Raw genomic sequence first — 25,539 nt, 5'->3', positions numbered from 1 at the left:
TTAGTGTCCAAAACACTGTGTGAGTCTGTGTGAGTGCTTTACATGTTTTGGTCAGTAAGACTGGAAATAAACTGCGATATGAATAAACTTTAGCCTTTTAAAGTAAAAAAATGTGAATATGTGAATGAACAGACTGAATCATTAAGACACAAGAAAATAAAGTCTAATAAAGTCTTAAAATAAATTAATGTTTCCATTTGTAGACAGTTTTCGTTTTTATTGTTTTAGATGAACAACCTGGTTAATCTGTATTTATTACAAGGAGGAGTAGGAACAGCCTCAGTGTGTGTGTGTGTGTGTGTGTGTGTGTGTGTGTGTGTGTGTGTGTTTTCATCATATAGGTCATATTAGTGTTAAAAAAAACCCTGCAGCTGTCTTTGACCTTAAAAGCTGCAGATTCCGTGGTGGGAGCGTCCTTTCTCTTTACCTCAGCCTAACCTTTTTACAGTAATAGGCCATCACTGCTCATTAATCTTTCTTCTGTCCGCGTTTCTGTGTAACTGTCGCTTCCGACATATCACACCGGAAGTGCAGTTATGGTTTACTGCTTTAAGAGAATAGAAACTCAAAGTGTTTTGGAGTGCGTCAGTGCGCTGGGAGGAGTGGCTCCGAGCTCTTTTTTCTTTTTTAAAAAGAGATGCTGTAACGTTTGATCCTCAGAGGGTTTCTGCAGACATGGACCTTCTACCACTTCTGTTTCTGAGCTTCTGTTTCCTGACTTTGTCCGGACTGACGTTTGCTGCTGAATCCGGTAAGAAACTCATTGATTTAGACTGATCATGTGTGCAGGCGCAGTCATGTTTCACAGCAGCGGATGGAGCTTTAACGCTGCTCAGGCTGCTGCTTTAGTGGGTGGATGACTGCGGAGTCTACACCTGTGACATCAGCTGTTAACGCAGCCGCGTTTTAGAGTAAAACAATGAGAGGGCAGATTAATGTGCAGCATCTTCAACAATGAACCGAAACTATTCTCTTTAGTGTTTATGATCAGTTATCAGAGATCCTCATTATTCCATCCTGACGTGTTTTAACCTGTAAACACATTTCTGCTTTCATCCTGCTGACACGGTGTGACGTTTGTTTGTGTCTGAATGCGATTTTTTAATGCAGCTAAAGTTTTATGTTCTCTTAAAGTGGGTCGACAACAATAAAATGACTCATAGAATAGAGAATAATTAACCACACACACTCTCTCTCTCTCACACACACACACACACACACACTCTCTCTCTCTCTCTCTCTCTCTCTCTCTCTCTCTCTCTCACACACACACACACACACACACTCTCTCTCTCTCTCTCTCTCTCACACACACACACACACACTCTCTCTCTCTCTCTCTCACACACACACACACACACACACTCTCTCTCTCTCTCTCTCTCTCTCTCTCTCTCACACACACACACACACACACACTCTTTCTCTCTCTCTCTCTCTCTCTCACACACACACACACTCTGTCTCTCTTCCTGTTTCTGAGTTGTACCTCTTTGGCCCCTGTACTCTTTTCCCTCACACTCCTTCTTCCTGTCACTGTCTTCTATCACACCTGCAGTCTTCTGCTCCTTGTTACCCACCACAGTATCTGGTTGGTTGTTCAGCAGCTGCTTGTCCCTCAGAACCACAGCCCTGCTGTTCTCAACCATCATTGGTGGTGTCTCCCATCAGGACGTTTGGACTTCTAGTTCAATGCAGCACAGATGTTCTTGTACACTTTCCCAGCTTCTTGGTTGTGGAGCTCACTGTACGCTATCCTGTTCTGGTTCTAGTATGATCAGAGCCTCTGTGCCGTCCTTTTGCCCAGGTCAGTGCTCACATCTCTGAGCATCTCCTCTGATATTGTAAGCCTGGGGACTTGTGCTCTCAGTTAAGTGGCTACCTTGAGTTTGGGCACAATCTCCATCTTCAGCTCAGTAGATGCATCTGTGATTGGAGGTGGCTGGACATCATCTAGTTCAGATCCACTCCTCCTTTCTATCAGGGTCGGCTCATTATCTCCATGCTGCTCATTATTGATCCCACTCAGAGCCGCACTTGGACAAATATTGTCCCTGGCAATTTTGGCCCAGGTGACCCACCATGATTGGTCACCCAGGTTAAATATGTGCACATGAAGCAATGATAACACTGAGTGGTGCATGCAAAAAAAAAACCCAGGGAAATCGAACAATTAGTCATATAATTACATTATTTTCTGTTTAAAAGATGCATTACTTAGCAGGACTTAGGTAAGTAAAATAGGTCTTTGTGTCTCTCTCCTTCACTTCTACCACAACAATCTGGCCCAACTACAGACAGGGGTGATGGCAGTTAATGTTGTTAGCTAGTGCTAACCACAGCAGCTACGTGGAACCACCAGGGTTTGTTAAAGTGTTGGTGGTACTGCTGGTGACGGTGCAGCAGCCTTGACTATTAACGTCTCACATTTGGCTGCATCTGTTTCTATTTTTTTTCTGTTTCTCAGTTTTTCAGCTCCACGTTTTTTTCTTTTCTTCGTCCATCTTTATCAAACACATCTCCCACACTAAACTCTGTTCTGCAAGGTGCACCAGTGCACAGAGAAGGTCGCCTGAATAATTATATTGACAAGGAAAAGAAAATTGACCCATCGGGCCGGATTAAACTTTTTTGGCCTCACAGTGTTGACACTGTTGCTGGCTGAATTGGTGATATTCCATCAAGTGGAAATGAAGAAACCTGCTGTCACAGAAACTTTCGTTAACCTCTGATGAGCCACATGGTCACCAGTGAGCTGGTTAGAGGCAGGATTATATTCACTGTTATCTCTTTATATGAATTTTTTATGCATTTGCCACACTTTAATAGAAATATCATCCCAGAAGAACTGCAAGACCAAAATGCTCATGAGACACTTGAACTGAGAGGCAACATCTTCTACTTTCTGAAACTCTGCTTGTTTAGCGTGTAGCTAAAAGCCAGTCTACACCTAACAGCACATGTGGCTCACTGGTGACCTGCTGGATGTTTATGAGTTTAATACGTTTCTTGTTGTCTTGCCAAATTCTCCTGTGTTTGTTTGCCCCATAAACACAAAAGTATGAAGATCTTTGCATCAAATCAGAAATTAAGAAAATCTTTTCACGCAGCTTTGTGGCTATGACAGTAGTTTAGATATTTGTCTGTTTTCAGTCACCTTTGAGCGAGAAAGTCAAGTTTCAGCATCTTCAGGAAACGGATGAGGTGCACATGCACATCTGTTTCTAAGAATCTCTTGTTTGTTCACATTTCTCTCCACCTCTGTCACCCCTGCACACAAAGCACAATGTGTGATGGAGAACAAGCACTAACGGCAGGAAGGAGTAAGTCAAAGTGACTATCAAGGAGTGTGCCTCTACTTCACATGCAGTCGTTTGTGTAAAAATACAGCATCAAGCAGATGCAGTCATATTAGCAGAAGTCAATTCCCCGAAAGAGAGAGAGAGAGAGTTCACTTAAATGGACCTCTCCCTCTGTGTTGTGTCAGTGATGCAGCACTTTGTTCAGTGAGCGTCTTATAGAGCATTTAGCAGCATTTTAAATTATGTTTAACAAGAACAGCAAAGTAAAAACGTGCTGCTGAAAAGAGGAAGGAGAGCAGAGAGCAGGACGAGGACTTTGGATTTGAGCCGTGCTGTCAGAGACTTTGCTGAGTGCCCAAAAGATGAAGATTAGATATTTGAGCACTTTGTGTTTTTGAAGCTGTTGATGTTATTGATTATTGCTGTATGATTAGAGCGTGTCTGTGTGCTTAAAAAAAATAGCTGCCCTGAACGCCTGGCATAAAACAACACAGATGCTGTACAACACATGTTAACAGCTGCTAATATGATCATTAACAGAGTAAATGCCAGCAGGTCAGCTAAGAAGTGTTTTTTCATGAGTCTAGGTTTTAAAAGCAGATGCTTGGATCCAAGGACAAACCAGGAAGATGGAGAGGTCACATCTGTACTGAACTTTGTGATCGTGGCCAAAAACAGAAAGACAGAAAGTCAGAGCAAAGAAAACCAAGCAGCAGCTCACAAACTGAAACTGTTGAACCAAGTGTGAAATAAATAAATAAATGAAATGAAATGAAATATGTTGGGGCTGGTGTCAGCTGACAAACTCTTATAGAAAACTCTTACAGCTGAGATACTGGGAATCAGTATTTGTGAGACTGAAGAGGATGATTAATACAGGAAACACAAAAAGAATCATTTTTCAGTATCATCAAATACACAAATATGGACCCTTCAATTAAAAAGAAAGAAAGAACTTTAAACTGACAATAAACATTTACTGAAAATTAACTAATGAAAACCAGACACTGCTTTTGAATTGTGGTTCAGCAGAATGATTAAAAAATGAAATTGTTCTGGAAAAAAATGGTAAAAAATATATTTTTATTTTTAATCCCTGCAAACATTTGTTGCTGAAAATGCATGTACTGTATGCCGGTTTTGACTGCTTGCACTCGCTATTTTACTCGCAGGCATAAACAAAGCTCTACTTTTCATACAATAACACGTTTCTCAGTCAAAAATGGTGCCCTTAATTACTTTACTACACAATCTTCGGAGGCGATCATTGTAATGAAGCGAGTTTTGTAACTGTTAGTGAGACGTCTGCACCCATCGACGCTCCTCAGGAGAAAACTGCTTCAGCTGTCTCAGGTTTGAAGGATGCCTTTTGGAGACTACATTTCACTCCAGGATGCCTTGATAGTCTTGAGATTTCAAGACCTGCTGTGCCAAATGCACCAAAGCAAGCCCAAGAACATAACCGAGGCTCCTCCATGTTTCAGAGCAGGCGCTGTGTTATTTTCTTTATAAGCTTCATTTTTGCATCTGAGCTGATGTGACATCGTAGAAAGTGACTAAATGGCAAATTCCATTCATGCTTTTTGTGATTTGATTTTAACACTGGTGTCCTCCTCGGTCGTCTTCCATTAAGTCCACTTTAGCTCAAACCACAGATGGTGTGATTTGACACTTTAGTGCACCTATAATCTCTTATCGCTTGGAACTTATTGATGAAATTTGTCATCAGTTTTCCTCTTGCGTTCATGTCCAGTGTGTCCCTAAAAACATGAATGATACAGTATATTGTTCTGTATTCACAGAAGCATCAAGCTGCTTGGAGACAGTCTTATAGCTTTTACCTTTAACATGTTTGTCTTTAATTGTCTGTCTCATCACCTGAGACAGCTCTGTCCTTAGCTCACTTTTACCTTTTAAATAGGCAGACTGATTACAAGCAAGAAGATATCTGACAATAATTACAGGACACACCTTGGTTTAAGCTCCCTATAGTCATCTTATTTTTACTCTTTTCTAGAGGTACCATCATTTTTGTCCAGGGCAGTTTAATCAGTTTGTTTTTATGAAGGGGAACTGAGCTAAAATATATGATTTTTATAGTGAAAAAGTTTGCTGATTATATTCTTGTGGCTTTTCTTTTTTTTAATTAAACTTAGACCTTTTTTTTAAGTTCATGATTAGTAAAAATCAAGCGTGAACTTTCTTCTGATTGGCTGTCTCTGACATATAAATGACTCTCACTATATCCTCATCACTTTGTATCTGAACACATTGTTTAATTCATGTTTTGTCTTTCAGGACCACCTGTGATTGTGTTAGAAGATGATGATGTCATTTTACCCTGCTCCCTCAGCACCAATCAGAACATTGAGAAAGAACTGTTTGTCTGGAAAAAGGAAGGAACAGTTCCTCTAAAGGAGGTGTTCATGTTTGATGACGGCACATATAGTAAAGGTCAATATGAGGAGTTCAAAGGTCGAGTCTCACATTTTCCAGAAGAGCTGAAGCACGGCAACGCCTCCATAAGAATGAGTAAAACTAAGCTGGAGGACCAAGGAAACTACACCTGTAGTTTTCCAGAAATGAAGCCAACCAAAATCTTCCGCATTGAGCTTGTTGTTGGTGAGTGCTGTTAAAAATCAGCTGATTATTTACAGATGAAACAGTCAGCATGCACATCTGGCAGGGTCTCACCCCATAGTACACCTGCAGTGCTATTTGCAATATTTGGTGAACAAAGCTGAGACTTTCCCATGTCAATGTTGGCCCTGCACCTGTCTACTTATCAAAGATCTGAGTTGTCCATAGGGTTCAATAAACAAAATAAATTGGAATAAATAAAATAAACTATAACTTAATGAATAAATGTGAATTCTTCCTTATATATCAGACGCACGACTGTTCAAACTGACTGCCAAGTTACTGATAACACAGTCACCTCTAACATTTGTGTTTGTTTCCTTTCAGAGGGCATATTAACTTGTTAGAGCCTCTCACAGTCATGTGCACTTCTGCATGTCTGTAACTACCAGCATAAACGTTTTAATAATTTCCAAACCATAAATACCTGATACCTGCCTGTTTGATCACTGTGAAATAAAATCTGTGATATTTAATGTAGTCTGTTAGTTTTACCTTTAGCTCTAACACAGCTCATTAGTTTGAGGATTATACAGGAAATGACTGAAGCCTTGATGTTTTAAAGCTTTTACTTCATATGTTAAAAATAGTTAATCAGTCATTATGAGGGCTAGGAGGCTGAAATTTACAGGATATCATATTCATTTCATCTCCAATAACTGTGCCAACTTTCATGCTGATACACAGAAGCGACTCTAAGATATTGCAGACTTTATTTCAAAGAGCAAAGCAGAGCATCTCTAAACAGTGGCTGCAAACTCCACAAAAATCTCTCCAAAGTTAAGAAATTATAAGAATTCATTCTGGTTTTTACAAATCAAATGTTCCTAAATGCTGAACTCAACTACAAAACGATGTCTCAAATAACAAAAATGCATATTTATATATTTATTATAATTTAATCGCGTCTTTTTCGACAGATTAAATAATTTGCTATGATTTGTTTTCGTTCCATTTTAACAGCGAGGCAAAATACATTGACTTCCATATATGGTCAGACAAGGGATTTTACCGGCTTCAAAAGGAGCGTGGTTTCACTACGTTAACTTTCTATTGGATGACAGCAGCTCTCAATCAAACACCCATATAGCTAGTGTGAAGACGCACTTCTACGTTTGATTGATTGGATTAACGGTCTTCCAAACGTGCCGCCTTATGTCGGAGAAATATACGGATTGGTTAACTCTGCTCGTGGACGTTTACAGATTTCAGAAATACCGAACTTGGTTGGTAGAATAATTTATCAATACTTTAAAATTTATTTTAATGTCGCAGTTTTAGAAGTTTGCGTAGCTCCGATAAAACTTTACGAGAGAATAAATTCACGTTTTTTCTTGTTATTTTTACTCCCGGTTAAACTAAAACGAACTGCAGTTAATTTGCGTTTTTTTTTTCTTTAAATGAAGCTCATGTTTGTCTTTGAAAGCCTGTTTTTATCCCAATAAACGTCTTTTATCAGTGATGCGACAGGCTAGCAGTAAGGTTAATGACTATTTACTGCCGTAAATTTAGTATTTACTGTTTTTATGTCGTAAATCCTTTGTTGAGATTCATGAATCTGCTGAAAAACGAACGTCTGAGCTTTGAAATGACATATAAAATGTATTTATCGGTGTTTCCGGTCATCATGAAAGTATATAGTAAAATAATTTATTAATTTTTACATGTAAACTTGGGTCGCATACAACCTCTGCGTTTCAAAAGGTTAAAGGTCCGAAACGTACCAGGTGAGTCACGTTTGAAATGACGTCACTGTTGGTCACATTCTGTGTGTGTATATGAACTTAAACCAGCTTTACTTTACTGTTTTGGTTAGAACCTTTTTTTTACTGATTATTTTTTATGAACAGTTCAGAGAAATATTAAACCAGTTTTAGTTGTATTTGTATATATAAATATTTATAGAGGGTTTTTTTGATACATTAATTAATTCATTATTTGTTCAGTAACCACAAATCTGTTATTGATCGAGGCAATGTGTTGTCAGACATGTGTTCGTTAAACATAGCTGTTCAGTCCAGCAGAAAACTACCTTATAAGCTATAAGTTATGGCAGTACTCTACTTTTGTTCTCAAACAAACCACCTACATCTGCACTCAGAGTAAGTAAGTAAGTACAATTTTATTTATATATCACCTTTCAAGATAAAGATCACAAATTGTTTCACAAAGAAATGCCAAGGCATTTAAAACAAAATAAACCAAAAGGTGAGCTTTTAGTTGTTTTTAAGAGACTTACTGAGTCCACAGATCTCAAGCTCAGAGGAAGAGGAGAGATTCTTGGGGCCACAGTCGCAAAAGCTCTGTCAGAGTAGCTGAACAGGAAAAAATAAGGGACTAACTACCATTGTTCTTACATAATCTATCTTTTATGTGTTCACAGGTGCAGCTTCACTGCCTTCTGTTACAAACCTTGAAGAAGAAGATCACTGGGCGTTGCTTGAGTGTGATGTTAAGAATGCTTCCCCTGAACCTTCAGTGGAGTGGTGGGACAGTAACAATCAAACCATTCTTTCTGAAAAGCCACAGGTCTCTAAAATAGGAGATCGTTTCTCCATCACCCTCAAAACTACTGTGAAAAAAACCGACCGCTATCGCTGTGTCGCCACGCAGAAGGAAATCTACCATCAGGCACAAAAGCAAATCTATATCCGTTTGAGTGGTGAGTCTCTGGTTCTTTGGTATTCCTGCTAGAACAGCTCACTGAAAAGTATAAGTCAAGAGATGGCTACAAAAAGATTTCCAACTCACTGGACAAACCACTGAGTTCAGTTAAAAAATATAAATATGTAAGGTAAAAGAAGTGATTTCATAAATATTAACCGCCTTTAGGTTAGTATTCAGTAGATGCACTTTATGCTCAAACCACAGCACTGAGTCTGTATGGATATGTCTCCATCCAGCTGGACCATCTGCAATCTTTCTTGCAAAACAATCTCAAGCTTAGTCAAGTTATTTAAGGATCGGGCATAAACAGTTCTTTTCAAGTCCAATCACAAATTGTTGATTGGATTGAGATCTAGGTTTTGATTTGGCTAATCTAGAACCTTGTCTGTCTAGCTTTTGCCATATGCTTGGGATCGTCCAGCTGGAAAATAAATCTTTTCCCAAGTTGCAGTTCTCTTGTAAGTGACATTATCCTCCAGGATTTAGTGTTATATTTCTGCATCCATATTTCCCTCTACATTTTCAAGCATCCCAGAGCTACTGAGAAGCATCCCAAAAGCATGATGCTGCTACCACCACAGTGGAGATGGTGTGTTAGTGGTGATGAGCAGTGTTTGGTGTTTGTGAAACAAAGTATCTAGTCTGATGGCCAAATAACCTTCTTCCAGTTGACCTTTACCCACGTGTGTTTGGGCAAATTTCCCAGGATATTTAATATGAGCCTGATTCAACAGGGGCTCTCTTTGACATTCTGTATATACAGTCTCTCCCATCTGTGCCACTGAAGCTTATAAGGCCCTTAGCGTGGTCATTGGTCTTGGTGACTCTCCTCACTTGTCGTCTTACCTGATCACTCAGTTTGTGAGGACAGCCAGCTCTACGCAGATTTAGACAAATGCCATTATCCCACCATATCGTAGTGACAATTTTAACTGAACTGTGTAGGATGTCCAGTGAAAAGTGTTTGTTTGTTTGTTTGTTTGTTGGTTTGTTTGTTTGTTTGTTTTAAGCCAAACTATATTGACTTTTTATATTAAAGCAGTAAAGGGTACCAGATCATCGGGGTAAATACTTTATATAGGTATTGTAACAGAACAGGTGTGAAGCCTAAACTCTATTGTGTATAAGTGTATATGCAGCTAAAAGATTTGTCTGTCATATCTAAGTGTTATAGATCTACTATAACACTTGGTATAGTAGATCTCTGAAAACTCATAATTGAATTTCAATTATTCTTTCTAAAGAACATAATCGAGATAGAATAATTATTCTGCTACATTCTGTGTGGCAATATTATGTCCTTTTTTGCCTCTAGCTAATCTTTTTCATTTACTTCTGCTGCTCCACAAAACCGTAAACCCACTGCCCAACAGGCTGCAGCAGGTTTAGTTCAGCTCACATTTTGATGAGCCCAACAGTCTGTTTTGGTGAAAAGCAAAAATAACTTTAGCTGTAAATGTAAATAGTTTCGATTTGTGCAACTTTTACGTCTTATTTGTCTCCTGATTTTCAAAACTTTGGATGAGAACTAAAAACAAACCTACATTTCAGAACATTAAAGTTAAATTAAGCAAGTATTTTGTTTTTTATACTTCAAAAAATCACCTACTTAATAGGTCTACAAACTTAACAAGTAATAGAGCATTAAATGAGCATGACACACTCAGCAATGCAGTGAACTTCACTCAAAGTCAGTGATGAATTTAGTGGAAGCTGGGGGTACTGGTGGCTCTTAAAATTAGGCCTCTTTAGCAGTTTCACCAATAGTTTCCATCCACTCTTGGACTTTAAAACATAAAAAAATATTCTGATCTGTCCTGAAGAGTCATACAGTTCAGTAACATTGATGTATTCATTACACAGACTGAAACATTTTGAAGTTATCTGATTGATCACAAGTGAATAAAATGACCGTAGGCAGCATAAATTTGAACATCCATATATATGAATCACCAGGTGTTGGCAGCACAGTCAAAGACATCCACACACTTGTATTTACACTCTCTTAATTTAACTGAGATTTTAGATAATGTGGTTTCATTAGTAAGTCATGTTTTACTGTTAACTTATTAGTTTCCATATACTTTATAACACCTTTTATATGTTTTCGATACAGAGGTTGTAACCTATGTTAAGTACATGTTTGCTGTAACATCTTGAGTGTGACTTCATCTTTTTTGTGTTTCAGGTGACCGGTCTGGGACTGGGATGATGAGAGCTACTATTGTTTCAGTTATTTTTGGAATAATTGGAATAGTTGTTGTGTAATTTTACTCAATGCTCGAGGTAAGTTTGTATAATATCGTCTTCTTTAATATCAGCTTACCCATGATGTGAGGATAATACATTCATTTATTGACCCTGTTTTAAAGAAAACAAATTTCTATTGAGATTCATTCGTTTTTTGTTTTGCTTTTTTTCTCTGCAATTCCACAGCAAATCGAATGGGATCAAAAGCACCAGGAGGGTCTGACAGAGGAGTGTTATAGTTCATCGAATTATCTCTCCACTTCTGAAATTTTCCTGAAGTTGTCTGAAGCAAAGGATGGAAGAAAAGCTCCATGTCACACATCGCAATCCAGTTCTATTTTGGGGATTTAAGTCAGCTGCTTCAGTGTGAGTTTGCATGCGTGTATGTGTCCATGTCTTTTATCCAGAATGTTTAACCCATGTGTTATAAAGAACTCTTTATTTCCTGGACAAATTTTATGAAGAATTAAAAATTGTTCCACAGCTGTTTAATGCAAGTTGTCTTATTTTAATTTGACATTTTATAAAAGTAATGTGATGATGAAGCAGGATCATATAATAAGCTACAACAGTGAAACACGATTGTCTGCCTCTCTGTGTTAGCTTAGTGGTTGTGGGATATAGCAAATTTTGATCTTGATCCAATACTAAGTCATTACAGGGTCAGTGTTACTAATACTGATACTTTTAACTTACAAATGCAGCCTATGTAGGGAGAGCATTGTGTCGTCATTGATTAACTGAATCATCATCAGTTTGCAAATTCATTTCAAACAAATTTCAAAGAGCATTAAATCACTGTTTTGAATTTTTTTTGAATTTTGAAAGAAAAGGTTGAAATTCAGCCTTGCATTGAGTTACACTGCATTTTGCATAGCAATTCATTTGATTATGTGTGAATGATTATCTGAAGGTGAATTGTGAACATATTAAATAAAATTGCTCAGTGACTGAAATACATTCAGCAGCTCACACTGAATCAGCCGACTTAAACTGATAAAACAAAGGTGAACTTAGCCCTGAAACTGCTCTAAATGTAGGTGAACCTCTGTATAATGTGCCTCCTTTAGTATGCATATCGCTTTGCTATTATCTTAAATGAGCCTGTATTCTTTTTTTTCTAAAAGTATTTCATTAAGGAGAGATCCTTTGGGAGAACTTAATATGATTTATTGAGAAATTAATCAGTTTTATTGATAATTAGACTATGATGATGTTATGGCAGAGTGGAATCCCAGTTATCCCAGTGACTCAGAGTGACTGGGTGATGTGGAGATGGGGCGTAGGTGGGTTACATAATTGAGAGTCTAGAAGGGAGAATACAGAGCACACAGATTTAAATCATGCAAGCTCATTGGCTTAAAGATAGTGTGCAAGAAAATGATTGGACTAGAATAATGATGTCAGTATTGACAGAAAGTGGTAGTGGTCAGACTAGCAGCTGAACACTGAGTGATTACAGAACTTCCTTATTGAACTTGCTCATATGCTGCGGATGGATGATACTGCAATTGTACTGTAAGTGTGTTTCTGCTGTAACTGATGATTGTGTATTATAAACTTATTTCACAAAGTGCTTAAAGATTTCTGCAAGTGTACAAAAAACATGAAAATAAACTCTTGTGACTTTTTTATGTGCTTGTGTCTTCAAACCTTTGTAAAGGAAGATAGACGTTATCAACTGACAGGGTGTGTTGGGATGAGTGTTTCTCTGTCAGCAGTCGGTAACTGTTCATTAGTGATCCAACGGTGTTAAAGCGATGCTTCCTCCTCTGATGACTTCCACAGCAATGGATGACTGTGAAGACCTTAACATATGATTCTTCGCTATGAGGTGCTGCGCTTTACCTTAGTTAATTACTTGCCAGAGAAATTAATTTGTTACATTACGTTTGCACCTGTATTGTCACATAATTACTATTTAACTAACACAAGTCCCTAGCCTAATGAGGACACAGCCTGACTGCTCATCAGTTGAAGTTCAGGGTCTGGCTCCTGGGCTCGGGTCAGCACTCACTAAGCTTTAACATCACTCTGGGTTCTTGGCTAGCTTCACATTAGAATGTCCTTTTGTGCTATAAAACTAAAATTGATGTCCATATCTTGACTCCTGAAAAGCTGTAGATCACACCACCACCTTCTGCACATGAACTAAATTACTCTGATTGCAGTGTGAACAACCAGGAAGAAAAACTTGACTTTTCCCCCCCATTGTACCCACCCAGTGTGCAGATAACTGAAGAACCTTTGTAATAGAAATAACAAGCTACTATATTTATAACTGAAATTGGATTACTGAAAAATGTAACGTGATTAAAGTTACACATTCCTTTGGAGCATGTTACGCCCAACACTGCGCCAATCAATACTGAAGCATCAGCTGAGGTCATGTGATTACATCCTCCTGGATTTTTATTGCAGCTGAATCAAAGAGCTGCGCAGCGTCTGAGGGTGTTGTCTCCATCCTGCAGAGATGCAGGATCAGACCTCATTAATGCTGCATCATCACTATCCTCTTCGTTATCAGGGCTGCTGGGAAGATTATATATAGATCATATGCAACAGTTGTGATTAATAATTCAAATTTAAGATGAGACCTGAGATATTCAGCTTGTTTGTCTCTCAGTCTTTTCCTACAGTTTGGCTGTAGCTGCAATTTGGAAGCTGTAGTGGTGGAAAGTAACTAAGTACATGTACTATCATGTTTGAATGCTCTTCTAAGGTAGCTTACTGTTAGGGTCAAATAATGAAATTAATTAAAGGAAATGTCAATAAAATCAGCTGGGTTATGATCTGGTGACTGTGAAGACCATAACATATGATTCACATCATTTTCATCCTCATCAGAGCGACGAGTGAGCCCTGCTGAGCTGAACATCTGTCCAAATCCTCTAAAACTTCGCTCCATTCAAAACAGAAACATTCTGCTCTAAATATTTTTTTAGATATTTCCTAAACATCTATGTGTAAAGAATAACTTTATTCATCTTTACAGGAGTTTGACCATCAGTGAGAACAATTTTGATCCACACCATGGCAGCAAAACGCCACCACATCCATTCAGTTTTTATTTTAGTTCTAGCTTTAAGATTTGCCATTTGAAGCAACTATAAACACTTTTGCCTTTAAAAAAATACATTATAAGAATTGCTCTGGAGCATTAACCCACCAGGACTCATACAAATAAAAAAGCTGCGATCACAATATTACGATATCAACTGATCCTTTAAGTCCTGTAAGCTGTGAGGTTTGGCCTCCATGGATCAGACTTGTTTGTCCACCAAATCACACAGATGTTACATAGAAAAGTAACATCCACATTGATGGCAGGACTTAAAGTTTCCCAGCAGGACATTGCCCAAAGCACCACACACTGCCTCCTCCAAGTCACCTTTTTCCCATAGTGCATCCTGGTGCCAGGTGTTTCCCAGGTAAGCAATGAACCAAACCCCGTCGTCCACATGATGTTAAAGAACACGTGATTGATCAGACCAGGCCACCTTCCTCCATTGCACACATGGCCATTGCTGGTGCTTTCAGTGGTGAGCAGGGGTCAGCATGGGCACCCTGACTGTCTACCCCATACACAACATACTGCGATGCACTGTCTATCAGAACCAGCATGAAACCTTATGGCAGTAGTTTGTCTGTTGCATCGGAACACACAGGATGACGATCACTCAAATCCTTAAACTGTTTCCTGCTTCTAACATCAACTTTGAGGACAAAGAAGAGATAATCAGTGCTGTTCACGTCAGCTGTCAGTGGACAAACTGTTATACCTGATCAGTGTGAATCAGTCATTAAAGGTATATTCCCTGTACATCAGAAACAGTTATTGTAATGCCTAAACGCCAAAATCACGTTGGACCTGTTTCTATTGTACTGACTAATTTTAATCTCACCACTGTGCTTTCTGTAGTTTTTCATTACATCCTTTTTATTATCAATTCCTTCTTAAAATGTATTAATTAGTATTGTGCAATAAGAGAGCAATTTTGTTGTATTATCATTCATAAAATAACAATAATAATCTTCCATGTCAAGTTATGTCAAGTTTATTCTGGAAGAATAAACTTGACATAACTTCAGGTTTGAGGATCATAAACATGAAACAGACGCTGAAGAACGGCATCAAATCTTAGTGGTAAATGGACTTCATGGATACAGCACTTTTTTGAACACACTCACCCGCTCATGCAGCCTTATACGATATCCGAGAAGCACTCTGATTATATGGCACATACAAACGATAAATCAGACACTTGTTTCCTGGTACTTTGTTCTGGTCAAAGTACTCGACTCAGTTTAAACACAACTGCTGCCAACAGCTGAAGATCTGTTTGCCTTTGTTTTTGTCATTTTCACCCTGATGCTGGGATGTAGTAGAGATGAAGGGATCTTGTGTCTCAGTGAGTTTCATACCACCAACCTTCAGTCCACAACTGTTACTGGAAACTTCTACGCCTACAGATTCCTTATGAAGTCAAGATAACCTTTTGTACAAAGGCCGACGGCTGTTATTCCACAGGCTGTGACATCTGGGAAATCAGGGCTTCTGCTTGTTGTGAAATCTAATTTCCTCACAGGTTTGTCATTCAGAGGAAAAGTGGCAGTGCCGGGATTTTCTGAAATCTGTAAAAATAACAATAATAAAAAGATAAAAAGAGGGAAACGTGTTTTAAAAAGTACAAAATCTGATATAAAACATGTAAAAACAAAAGTCTGAAATAATGAAAATTTATATTCATATTGATTTCTGAGGAAGACAGTAGGACATGAAAACCATCTGTCCAAATGAAGGTTTACATTCAGAGCTGACTTCCTGTAAACTGTCAGCAGGAAATCTCTGGGATCAGGTTTACAGACGTAAAAACCACAAGCATAAAAACATTTCAGCTTCCTGTGGAGACCATAATAGGTTTATAGCTCAGCTCCGTGGGTGGATGAATCATAGCTCACTTTATGCTTTGAATTTCTTTGGACACAAACTGTAACCACGCCCACATTCTCAGGTTCTCAGTAAACATTTTATTACCGGATATAAAAAAGCTCTAACTGTGATTTAAGTTGTTGTGAATGACGCGTTATGTCATAAAATCTGAAGTCTGCCTGTTGATTAAGATAAATGAGACACTGTGTGTTTTTATAATTCAGCTGAAGGCTGTGAGTCACACTTTATAACACTTCTATTGCACTCTTACATATGATAACATGACAGACGGAAACTGACCAAAGTCAGAGCAAAAAAACTGGAGGTCATGAAAAAGTGCAACACAAAAGTCTGTGAAAGACACTGAAGCTCAGCAGACAGTTCTTCAACCTTTCAGGGGGCCGACCACGTGGTAAGCGGGCATGACTGACCACACTTGGACAGCTTGGCTGGCGGTGACGTGGGCGTGTACGAAAACCCTCGGGTGGCTTTGCAGGTGGTCGACGATAGTGTGAATGCGAAATGTGACACCTTGGGTGGTTTGGTGGGTTTCCGTGGACGGGCTGTCTTGACAGGCCCCGGACGTGGACGTGCTGGACGTGGATGTGGCTTGGCAGGCAAGATGAAACCAGGCATGGCGACACCTCTGGCTGGGTCAAGACGCGACCCGGTGGCAGCATGGTGGCGCTGCAGGCGATGGCGTGGACAATGTCACCTGGGTTTAAATGAGTCTAGATCTTTATTTTGTTTTTTAATTTAGGTTCGACAGGGGAGAGCAGTGTGAACAGTGCCACGGACAGAGAGTGAAGCAGATAATTAATTTAAACACAGGAGGTGCGTCGCCATCAGGAAGAGCTGCGGGACCAGACCGAGCGCCACCTGAAAAGGATTGGGGATCTGGCGGCGCTGCTCTGGGCCTGGACGCCACCCCCACAGGGGGGTGTCCCCACGGTGGTGAAGCAGTGGAGGCACTTCAGCAACCGGAGGTGGTAGACGAGGGGCGCAGCGGTCCGCTCCGGCCGGAGGAGGAAGAGCAGCCGGGTGAAGGGCTGCTTCTGCCGGGAGCGGTGGAGGAGCCGCTCCAGTCGGAGGCGGCGGACGAGGCACGCGAGGGTCTACACCTGCCGGAGGTAGAGGAGCCGCTGCGGGAAGGGCTGCTTCAGCCGGGAGCGGCGCTCCAACCGGAGGCGGCGGACGAGGCGCGCGAGGGTCTGCGCCGGCCGGAGGAAGAGGAGCCGCGCGAGGGTCTGCTTCTGTCGGGAGCGGTGGAGAAGCTGCTCCAGCTGAAGGCAGCGGACGAGGTACGTGAGGCTCTACACCTGCCGGAGGAAGAGGAGCCGCTCCACCCAGAGGTGGACGAGGGGCGAGAGGGGCTGTGCCTGCTGGAGGCGGAGGCGCAGCGCGGGGAGCCGCTCCAAACGGGAGCGGCGGAGGCGGTGGTGGAGCAGCTGTGCGAGGACACGGAGGTCCCTGGTCCAGGGCAGCCTGCGCAGCCGGAGCTGGAGGCAGAGGAGCGGGACAGCCCCGCTAAGCCGGGGGTCGGCGGGCTGGCCAGTCCAGCCTCGCTGCCACCAGTCGATTCTGCGCGCCTGACGTCTGCCCAGCCGCCTGTGTGCAGGAGCTCACGGCCATGCCTGTGGGGCCGTGTCCGCTTGCTACGCGGCCGACCTCCAGACCAGCTTCGCCGTCGCCGCTGGATGCGCGGGCGGCCACCGGAATGGACTTCCCCCGTCGCTTGGCCAGGGGCGCCGATGTTTTGGGCCGAGTCTCGCCCCAGTTCGCGGGGGGGGGGGGGGGGGGGGGGAGGGGAGTAGGTTCGGCCAGATTGCTCCCCGGCCTCAATCGGGCGATGAGGGTGTGTGGTGGGGCGTGTTCTGCGGTGCCGTGCGGACGCCCCTGCACGGCAACCGCAATCACGCCCCCCGTGTTAAAACACGGGGACTCAGGGGTTGGTGTGGGGTTGTGGTGGTGTGATGCAAATATTAAATAAAGATGGCTCAAAACATGGATCTGTGGTCCCGTCATGCCTTAATTCCACCACAACAAGATATAAAAAACAATAAAACAGTTTACGTTAACCTAAAACTGGTATCAGTGAGAAACTTCCAGACAATGAGCAGAAAAAAATGGTGCAGTCAATAAAAGGATAAAACAACAGAGACGTCCAGCAGACTGTTCAGGACCACTCAGTCCAGAATTCACTGAAATCCTAAATCCTGCGACCGTTCAGAAGCTCAGCTTTTCTCGGTTCTGACCCACGAGTCCTCAGCAGAGCAGCAGTACGTCCATGACTGTAGCAGCTCCTCCCACTGCCGCTTCCAAGGTTCTCCATCAGCGGCTGAGGCAGTGAGCCACATCAGAGTCAGAGACAGAGATCAGCCCCAACTCAAGTTCCACTCTCAGGTTCTTCTCTCGTCCCAAATTCTGCTGAACCAGAACCCAGTACCCTCTCCCTCCAGTACTCAGCCCATCTCTACAAATCTCTCTCCAGGAATCATCAAGTCTCCTCTGTTCAGCCCTTCTTAACGATCACATCCGGTACAACGCATCCTAACTGCTGATTGGCCCTTATGCCTCGTGTCAGGCTACTCAGTTAAGTGAATTAGCCAATCTTGAGTGAGGGAAACGTAATCAGTCAGACTTTACACCACAAAATAAAACTTTAAAACAAATAAAACCAAACCTATGCTAAAGCCTTAAAACAGAAAGACTTAAAACAATAAAGCACCATAAAAATAAAACATGAAAGTCTCAGCACATCATCATTCTGCATTATGACACACTGATCTGCTGCTGTGAACAGACTGTCTGCGTCTCCCTCAGTGGGTTGGTGGGTTGGTATAAGTGCTGATAACGAGCTGAATGTTCTCTCTCTGCCTTCTTGGAGCTTTGACCTGCATTTGTGGACGTCATGATGATCCGTGACCACAGACGGGATTTCTGGAAGTCTTCCTGTGCACTGATTTCATCACAGTCTGAAGTCTCAGCTTTACAATATTGATTTTCAGTCTCGTCCGTGAGCACAGAGAATTCTCCAGATCCTCTGAATCTCTTGGTGTATTTGTATAAATATTAAAAAAGATTCGCAGTTTTACTCACTCAGCCTTTTGTCACCTCTTGTTGTGCAGATCCCTGTGTTCTGTTTTTATTTACAGCTTTTTAAATTCTGGTTGCACTGTTAAATGTTAGAACAACATTATAGTCATGAGAGCCCCATGTTGGTCAACACTTCTTTCCACCAGCTTCTTGATTCTGGACCTGCAATCATCTGCAGATCTTTACTGTATCAATGCACAGGTTTGAAGAGTCAGAGCTCTCATTGTTTAAAAAGGGTGTGAATTTGAAAATAGATCCACGGTTATGTGATCCAGTGTAATTTTGTAAAAGTTCAACACTTTGGCATAATTTAAAATTACTGTGTGTCAGCAGAGCATTTGTTCAACCCTCTTGGTCTTCACCTGGAATAAACATTTTTGCTGATCTGTTCTACGCTCAGGGCCTTCGTTCATTTTAGGACTTAAGGACACTTTTTCCCTTCCAGCATCTTCTTACTTCGTGTACCTGCAGCTCAGATTCAAAAGCATATGTTTCCCCTGGGACTCTCCCCTCCATTCTCACCCCATTCTGGACTGGATCTTGCCCAAATCTGTCAGATCCTCTGTTTCCATAATTTACAACAAATGAGCCGAACATGATGTAAATCCTCTGCCCACTGAATCTACTTGGATTAGGGAACTGGGAGAACTACAGGTTGATATAGACTGGGATACAGTGTGGACTAATCTAAGTTTGACTTCTAAGAACTTGGCACATCAACTAATTCATTTCAAAACCATCCACAGAACATACATTAAACCCAGCAAGAGATTCCAGATGAAGCTACAGGCTCCGTATCACCGTCACATGTGCAACGATTCAACAGGCATGTTCTTACACATGTTCTTACACATGTTCTTACACATGTTCTTACACACGTTCTTACACACGTTCTTACACATGTTCTTACACATGTTCTTACACATGTTTCACATGTTTTGAGACTGTCCAGTTATATCTGACTGTTGGGTCTTTGTGAACTCTGTGTTATCTGAGGAAGTTTTTTATATCCTCAATCCTGATCTTTGTCTCCTTAATGATTCCTCTGACATCTCCTTAAAACAAACACAATGCAAAATCACGTTTGCAGGATTCACATCCACAAAGAAGACAATCACAAAGCTCTGGTTCAGTCCTGACATTTGAAATCATTCTTGATTGGATGTTTTCTTTGTATCGTTAGCCTTGAACTTACCGCTGCAGGATTAAATAAAGCTCGACCCACAACTGTCGAAGCTTGGAAAACCTTCTCATCCAAAATGATCTGCTGGAAGAGGCAATAACTGGTTGTAACTTGTGTACGTTCTAATATTTGTATTTCCACCGTATTTTTTTCTTTCCTCTCTCGATGCCTTGTGACCAATGTTGTTTTAGGAAACCAACCCTGCTGTAAATCAATAAAATGTTGATCACAAAAAAAAGGTGTCGTGTTTGCTGTAGTGATAAGTTACTGAATTAAAACTGATTTAAAAATGTCCAAACACCACAACATGTATTAACTGTAGTTATGATGAAGAGACGCCACATCATGTAAATCTAAAGAGCTTCTTCTTCTCTGGATAAATAAACCTGACATTAAAACAAGTTTGTAAACACTATAAAGCACAGACTGCATCAAACCTCATTCAAAGCGCCCTTTATTCCATCCATGCATCACATCGTTGATCACACAAATGAAACATCACATTTTTGGGGCTGAGACTCTCCTACCCCTCCTCTCTTCCTCCTCCTCCTCTTCCTCCTCCTCCTCTTCCTCCTCCTCCTCTTCCTCCTCAAAAACCTTCACAGACCTGTTTCCAGTCTGACTCCATGTGCCTGCAGTTTTTCAAGGAAGGTTTAATAAAAATGTGCAGAGTTATATCTGAGTTATATATATAACTTGTCTTATTAGCTGACTTTTTAAAGACTTTATCAAAGAAAGGATGTGTGCTTCTCCTGCTCTGAGATTGAGCCTGGTGCTACGTAAAGCTTCTATATGCTGCACTTTGTTGTGGTTAAAGTACTCGAGCATTTTGAATTCATCACTGTGGACCAGCCCACAATAAACAAGAAGGAAGAGAGCCGACTCTGTGTACCTCTGTGTAGGTTTGATTTTCACTCCCATGCTGGCCTGTAGTGGAGCTGAAATGATCTTCAGGAGCTACAAACCACAAAGCCTCGTGGCTGCTGCATCAGCCCAAACCTCTGCTCAGAGGCACAGACACAGTTTCTTCCCCTGTAAAAGGGCCGTGATGGAGAGGACGAGGTCTAAAGAGGTCACAGTAACGCTCTCCTATTTAAAATACCTGAAATGCATCAGCGGTCAGTTTTCACTTTCACATGAACACGTGTGACAAATAATTAGTGGTGCAAAACAAAAAAACAAAAAGACTGGTAAAGCTGCATTCTTCACTCACTTTCGTAGAAGTCTACAGCTTCCCGGGTCACTGAAAGGCTGCGTCGTGAATGTCTGTAGTTTCTGAACAACCACAGATGTGTGAGGCCGTTAATCCTGTCAGTGCTGGAAAGTCTGGTTTTCTGGATGACGGCCAGTTTGTTGTGAAATCTGATTTCCTGACAGGAAGTCTGTCGTTCAACTGGAGTTAAAAATCTTTTTTCTTTTTAATAACTTTATACTCTGGTTTGTAACATCGTTCCTCTATTTGACTTTTACATGAAACTGAATCAAATATATAAAGGCCTGCAGTTCATTCAGTTTCCAGTAAAAAGTGAAATTTGAGAACTTGGGGATAAAATCACAACTTCTGTGAGACGCAAACAGAAATACTGAGAACAAAATAAATAATAAATCTGTTTTAAATGGGTGTGTGGGATTCTTCTGCTGATCTGTTGGATGTTCTCTGAGGGGGGAGTCTTTACTTACTTTACCTTATTGATTTATATAACACTATTCACAGGATAAAAACCACAAAGTGCTTCACAATAATATAAAACAGATAAACATGAAAGCGTGCAATCAAACATACAGCACAAATCCAATTAAAAGCTAATCTAAATAAATGAGTCTTAAGATGATGTTTAAAAGAATAAATACAATCCAGGCAACGTAGAGATGGAGGGAGAGAATTCCACAACCTGGAGGCGCCGCTCTAAAAGATTTATCACCACTGGTTTTAAAACATGTTCGTGGGACGACCAACAGCCTTTGATGAGATGATCTCAGGCTGCGAGAGGGAGTGTGAGGTTCTAAAAGATCAGACATATAAAGAGGAGCATCATAAATGTAGTTTCATTCTGAATCATTGACAAGCACTGGCAGGAAAATCCATACTTTTAATCCATCCATCCATGTCGGGAGAACACCAAGGTGTTCCTACACCAACCAAGAGATATAAACTCTCCAGTGCGTCCTGGGTCTGTCCTGGGTCTGTCCCGGGTTTCCTCCCATGATTTAAATTCTGTTTGTTAGTAAAGATTTTCTGTTTGGCTTTTAGTTTGTATTTTCATCTTTGTGATTTTTCTTTTTGCAGTTTTCACCTCTGCTTCTCAGCTGTTACTGTTTACATGAGAGTGTTTCCTGAACTTTCCCTTTGTATTGAATTGTTTTTAGCTAGTTAGTTGTTCCTGTGTCTGGTTTCTAGCTTTATCTCCTCACCTGTGGGTTGGCCTATGTTCACCTACACCTTGTTTTCCCTGAGCTGTGTTCATGTCCACTGATGGTCCTGTGTTTCCTTTGTCTTTGCTTCTGTCTGCGTTCAGCCTCAATAAAAGTTTTTTGTTCCCTAACCTGTGAGCATTTAGCTCCAACCTGCCCACTCATGACAGTCTTTGTGTTATCAGCGGATCATTTTGAGCTCCTGATGATTTGATTATTGAAGGCGGATTCTTCCATCGTAGATAATTGATTCTGTTTTATGGTCCCAAACACTATTCAAGCTTATTTTTTTAACTGTAAATGATGTCATGATGTCCACAGACTGAACCTTAAGGGTCCAAACTCTCAGAATAATCAACATAAAGGATTTATCCTCTGCTGACTAACAGCACTCACTAGAAGCACACCCTGCTCTCTGCAGTCATATCAAAGCACAAATCAAACCAGTTCCTCCCACATGAAAGCTGCTCCCACGTTTGATGGACAGCAGATAATTGTATCATTTAATCTTGTTTACACTCAGTACACTTTCTCTGGAATACGTTTGACTTACGGCTATGTGATTGTAACCAACCAATCCAAACACAGCTTTGAAGCTTAGAGAACCGGTTCCTCCACGCTCTCCTCACTAGCTTTGATTGGCTGTAGAGATGAACTTCAACACACTGAAAGCCACATGTTAGTCTTCAATCACTGGTCTTAGTTTCAAGTTTTATTTGACACAACATGTTTATTTTGTAAATGATGGTCCTGTTAAAACCAGGGCAGGGTTCATGGCAGATCCACTTTGTGACTGACAGGTTGCTACATGTTAGCGTCTCTCACTGCTCATAACTACAGTAAACAGCCCTTCAGTTCACTTATTCTATCATGTCATATTTATTCAAATATGTATAAAAGAGCAAATACAGATCCACACTGTCAGAGGTTTACTTGCAACAAATAGAAATATATACGTTCAGTTTTGTGTCACAGCTGCTCGTCCAGATTTCAGTGCACTGAGATGTGACTGTGGAGAGTTTTTCAGTCTTCGTTGTCTAATTCTGGTGTAAATGTGGCCTCTGTTGTTAGCAGACAGCTGTGACCCTCAGTGTGGTCTTCTTCTGCTGTGGCCCATCAGCTTCAACGTCAGATGTGTTGTGCCTTCAGAGATGCTCTTCTGTGTGGTTTATTAAGAAGTGTGTTCGACTGAGTTACTGTTGTCTTTCTATCAGCTCAAAATAATCTGGTTATTCTTCTCTGACATCAACAAAGTATTTCCACCCAGAGAACCGCTGCTCACTGGATAGCTTCTCATTTCAGACCATTCCTTGTAAATCCTGAAGATCTCAGCACATCAACAGCGTCTGAAATACTCACACCAGCCCGCCTGACATCAACAACCACACCGCAATCAGTCATCTTTCTTCCTTATTCTGATGCTCGTTTGGACCCCAGCAGGCTGTGGTGATCATGTCTACATGTCTGAATGTTTTGAGTTGCTGCTGAGGTGAAAGGTCACTTAGAGATTTGGATTACTGTGATGACCAATAAAATGGTTGCTGAATGCATGTAAGTCTGCCTTTACTGGACTGTGCAGTAGTTGCTGATGTTCTCAGATCATTTTCTTTGTCTGTTTTCTGATGCATATGGTTTCATGAACATCATTTTGCTTTCCTCCATGTTTTAAAAAATCTCTAATGTTTTTACTCTACATGAGGCCGACATGTGTGCAGAACTCTTTCCAGAGGCAGTGAGGTTTCATGAAACAAAAACTAAACACTTTGATGACTCAGTCTTTAAAGTCTGATGAAAGGTTTTTATTCATTCATCACACAGTTGACTGGTTTTGATTGGTGGAGAGTCTTTTGCGCAGGTGAGACTGTGTTATGAAAAATGCCCTGATGTTTGTGAGAACTGCATGAAGAGTGGAGAATTTCCTGCTGTGAGAATTGAGCCAAAGTGACAGAGAAACATTTTAAAATATTGATTAGGTGTAGTGCTACCTGTTTGGCTCTTGTTATTGACGGCTCGTGGTGTGACGTTATGTGTGGCTGGCAGCCTGACAGCGTGGGAAAGTGGAAGTGGCGTGAAGCTTAGATTTAGCCAGCAGCTGGGAGCAGACAGATGTGAGACCATAGATCTTCCTTATTGAACTTATTCATAAGCTTCATAATTATTTTATTTTCTTACAAAAACGTGAATTAAGACCTGATTAATCAAGTGTATCACTAAGTATTTGTAGGTAATCACATTGTGGTGGACCACCAGGTGGCTCCACTCACACACAGTGTTAGGGGAAGTGAGAGGGTTAAGTTTTGGTCCCTTGAATGTTTACTGTGATGACCAATAGAACAGGTGTACCTAATGAAATAGTTGCTGATTGTGCTGAATGCGCCTTGAATGTGTGAAGCTGAATTAAAAGTTGGAGTAGAACATTGGGATCTCTCTTACGTACCTCCACAACATCATACTTTCAAATCCTTGGAAATTATATAAAATTACATTAAATTATTTACATTTTTATTTTGAAGTAGTCAGAGGTAAGTCCTACTAATTGCTAACCTTGCCATCGTTTTTTCTTTGTTTTATGCAGATTTCATACAGATGTAGGGAAAAAAAACAACCAACAAAGGTAATATAGTAACGCTTAACTATTTATCCATCCATCCATTCGCTTCCGCTTATCCTTTTCAGGGTTGGAGCCTGTCCCAGCTGTCATAGGGCGAGAGGCGGGGTACACCCTGGACAGGTCGCCAGTCTGTCGCAGGGCCAACACACAGGGACGGACAACCATTCGCGCTCACATTCATTCGCACATTCACACCTAGTGGCAATTTGGATTATTCAATTAACCTATCCCCACAAGTTGCATGTCTTTGGACGGTGGGAGGAAGCCGGAGTACCTGGAGGGAACCCACGCAAACACGGGGAGAACATGCAATGTTGGTGGAATTGAACTCAGGACCTTCTTGCTGTGCGGCAACAGTGCTAACCACCGTGCAATCTCTTAACTATTTATTTTATTTTAGTAATCTTCAAGAGTCAAAAACTGCAGCTGGCTTTGACCATAAAGG

General features: G+C 41.0%; 1 protein-coding gene across 1 annotated transcript; it reads left to right on the top strand.

The window, feature by feature from the left end:
* The first annotated feature begins 568 nt into the window (after positions 1-568).
* On the top strand, positions 569-13,231 carry LOC146517792 (butyrophilin-like protein 10). Its single transcript, XM_085160443.1, has 5 exons — positions 569-751; positions 5,601-5,924; positions 8,326-8,604; positions 10,798-10,895; positions 11,046-13,231. Exons 1-4 carry the CDS (start codon positions 676-678, stop codon positions 10,875-10,877), a joined length of 759 nt encoding a protein of 252 aa, XP_085016569.1. The 5' UTR covers positions 569-675; the 3' UTR covers positions 10,878-10,895; positions 11,046-13,231.
* The last annotated feature ends 12,308 nt before the right edge of the window (positions 13,232-25,539 follow it).

This window comes from Neolamprologus multifasciatus, chromosome 5 (genome assembly GCF_963576455.1).
Source record: "Neolamprologus multifasciatus chromosome 5, fNeoMul1.2, whole genome shotgun sequence".
Taxonomy (NCBI): domain Eukaryota; kingdom Metazoa; phylum Chordata; class Actinopteri; order Cichliformes; family Cichlidae; genus Neolamprologus; species Neolamprologus multifasciatus.
Note: the sequence above shows the minus strand (reverse complement) of the source record. Positions and strands in the feature narration are given on the sequence as shown.

Excerpts from the sequence above, each read along its gene's own strand:
- LOC146517792 (XM_085160443.1), top strand. The coding sequence starts at position 676 with ATGGACCTTCTACCACTTCTGTTTCTGAGCTTCTGTTTCCTGACTTTG. Across the intron at positions 5,925-8,325 it reads CCGCATTGAGCTTGTTGTTG|GTGCAGCTTCACTGCCTTCT; the intron begins GTGAGTGCTGTT and ends ATGTGTTCACAG. Across the intron at positions 8,605-10,797 it reads AATCTATATCCGTTTGAGTG|GTGACCGGTCTGGGACTGGG; the intron begins GTGAGTCTCTGG and ends TTTGTGTTTCAG.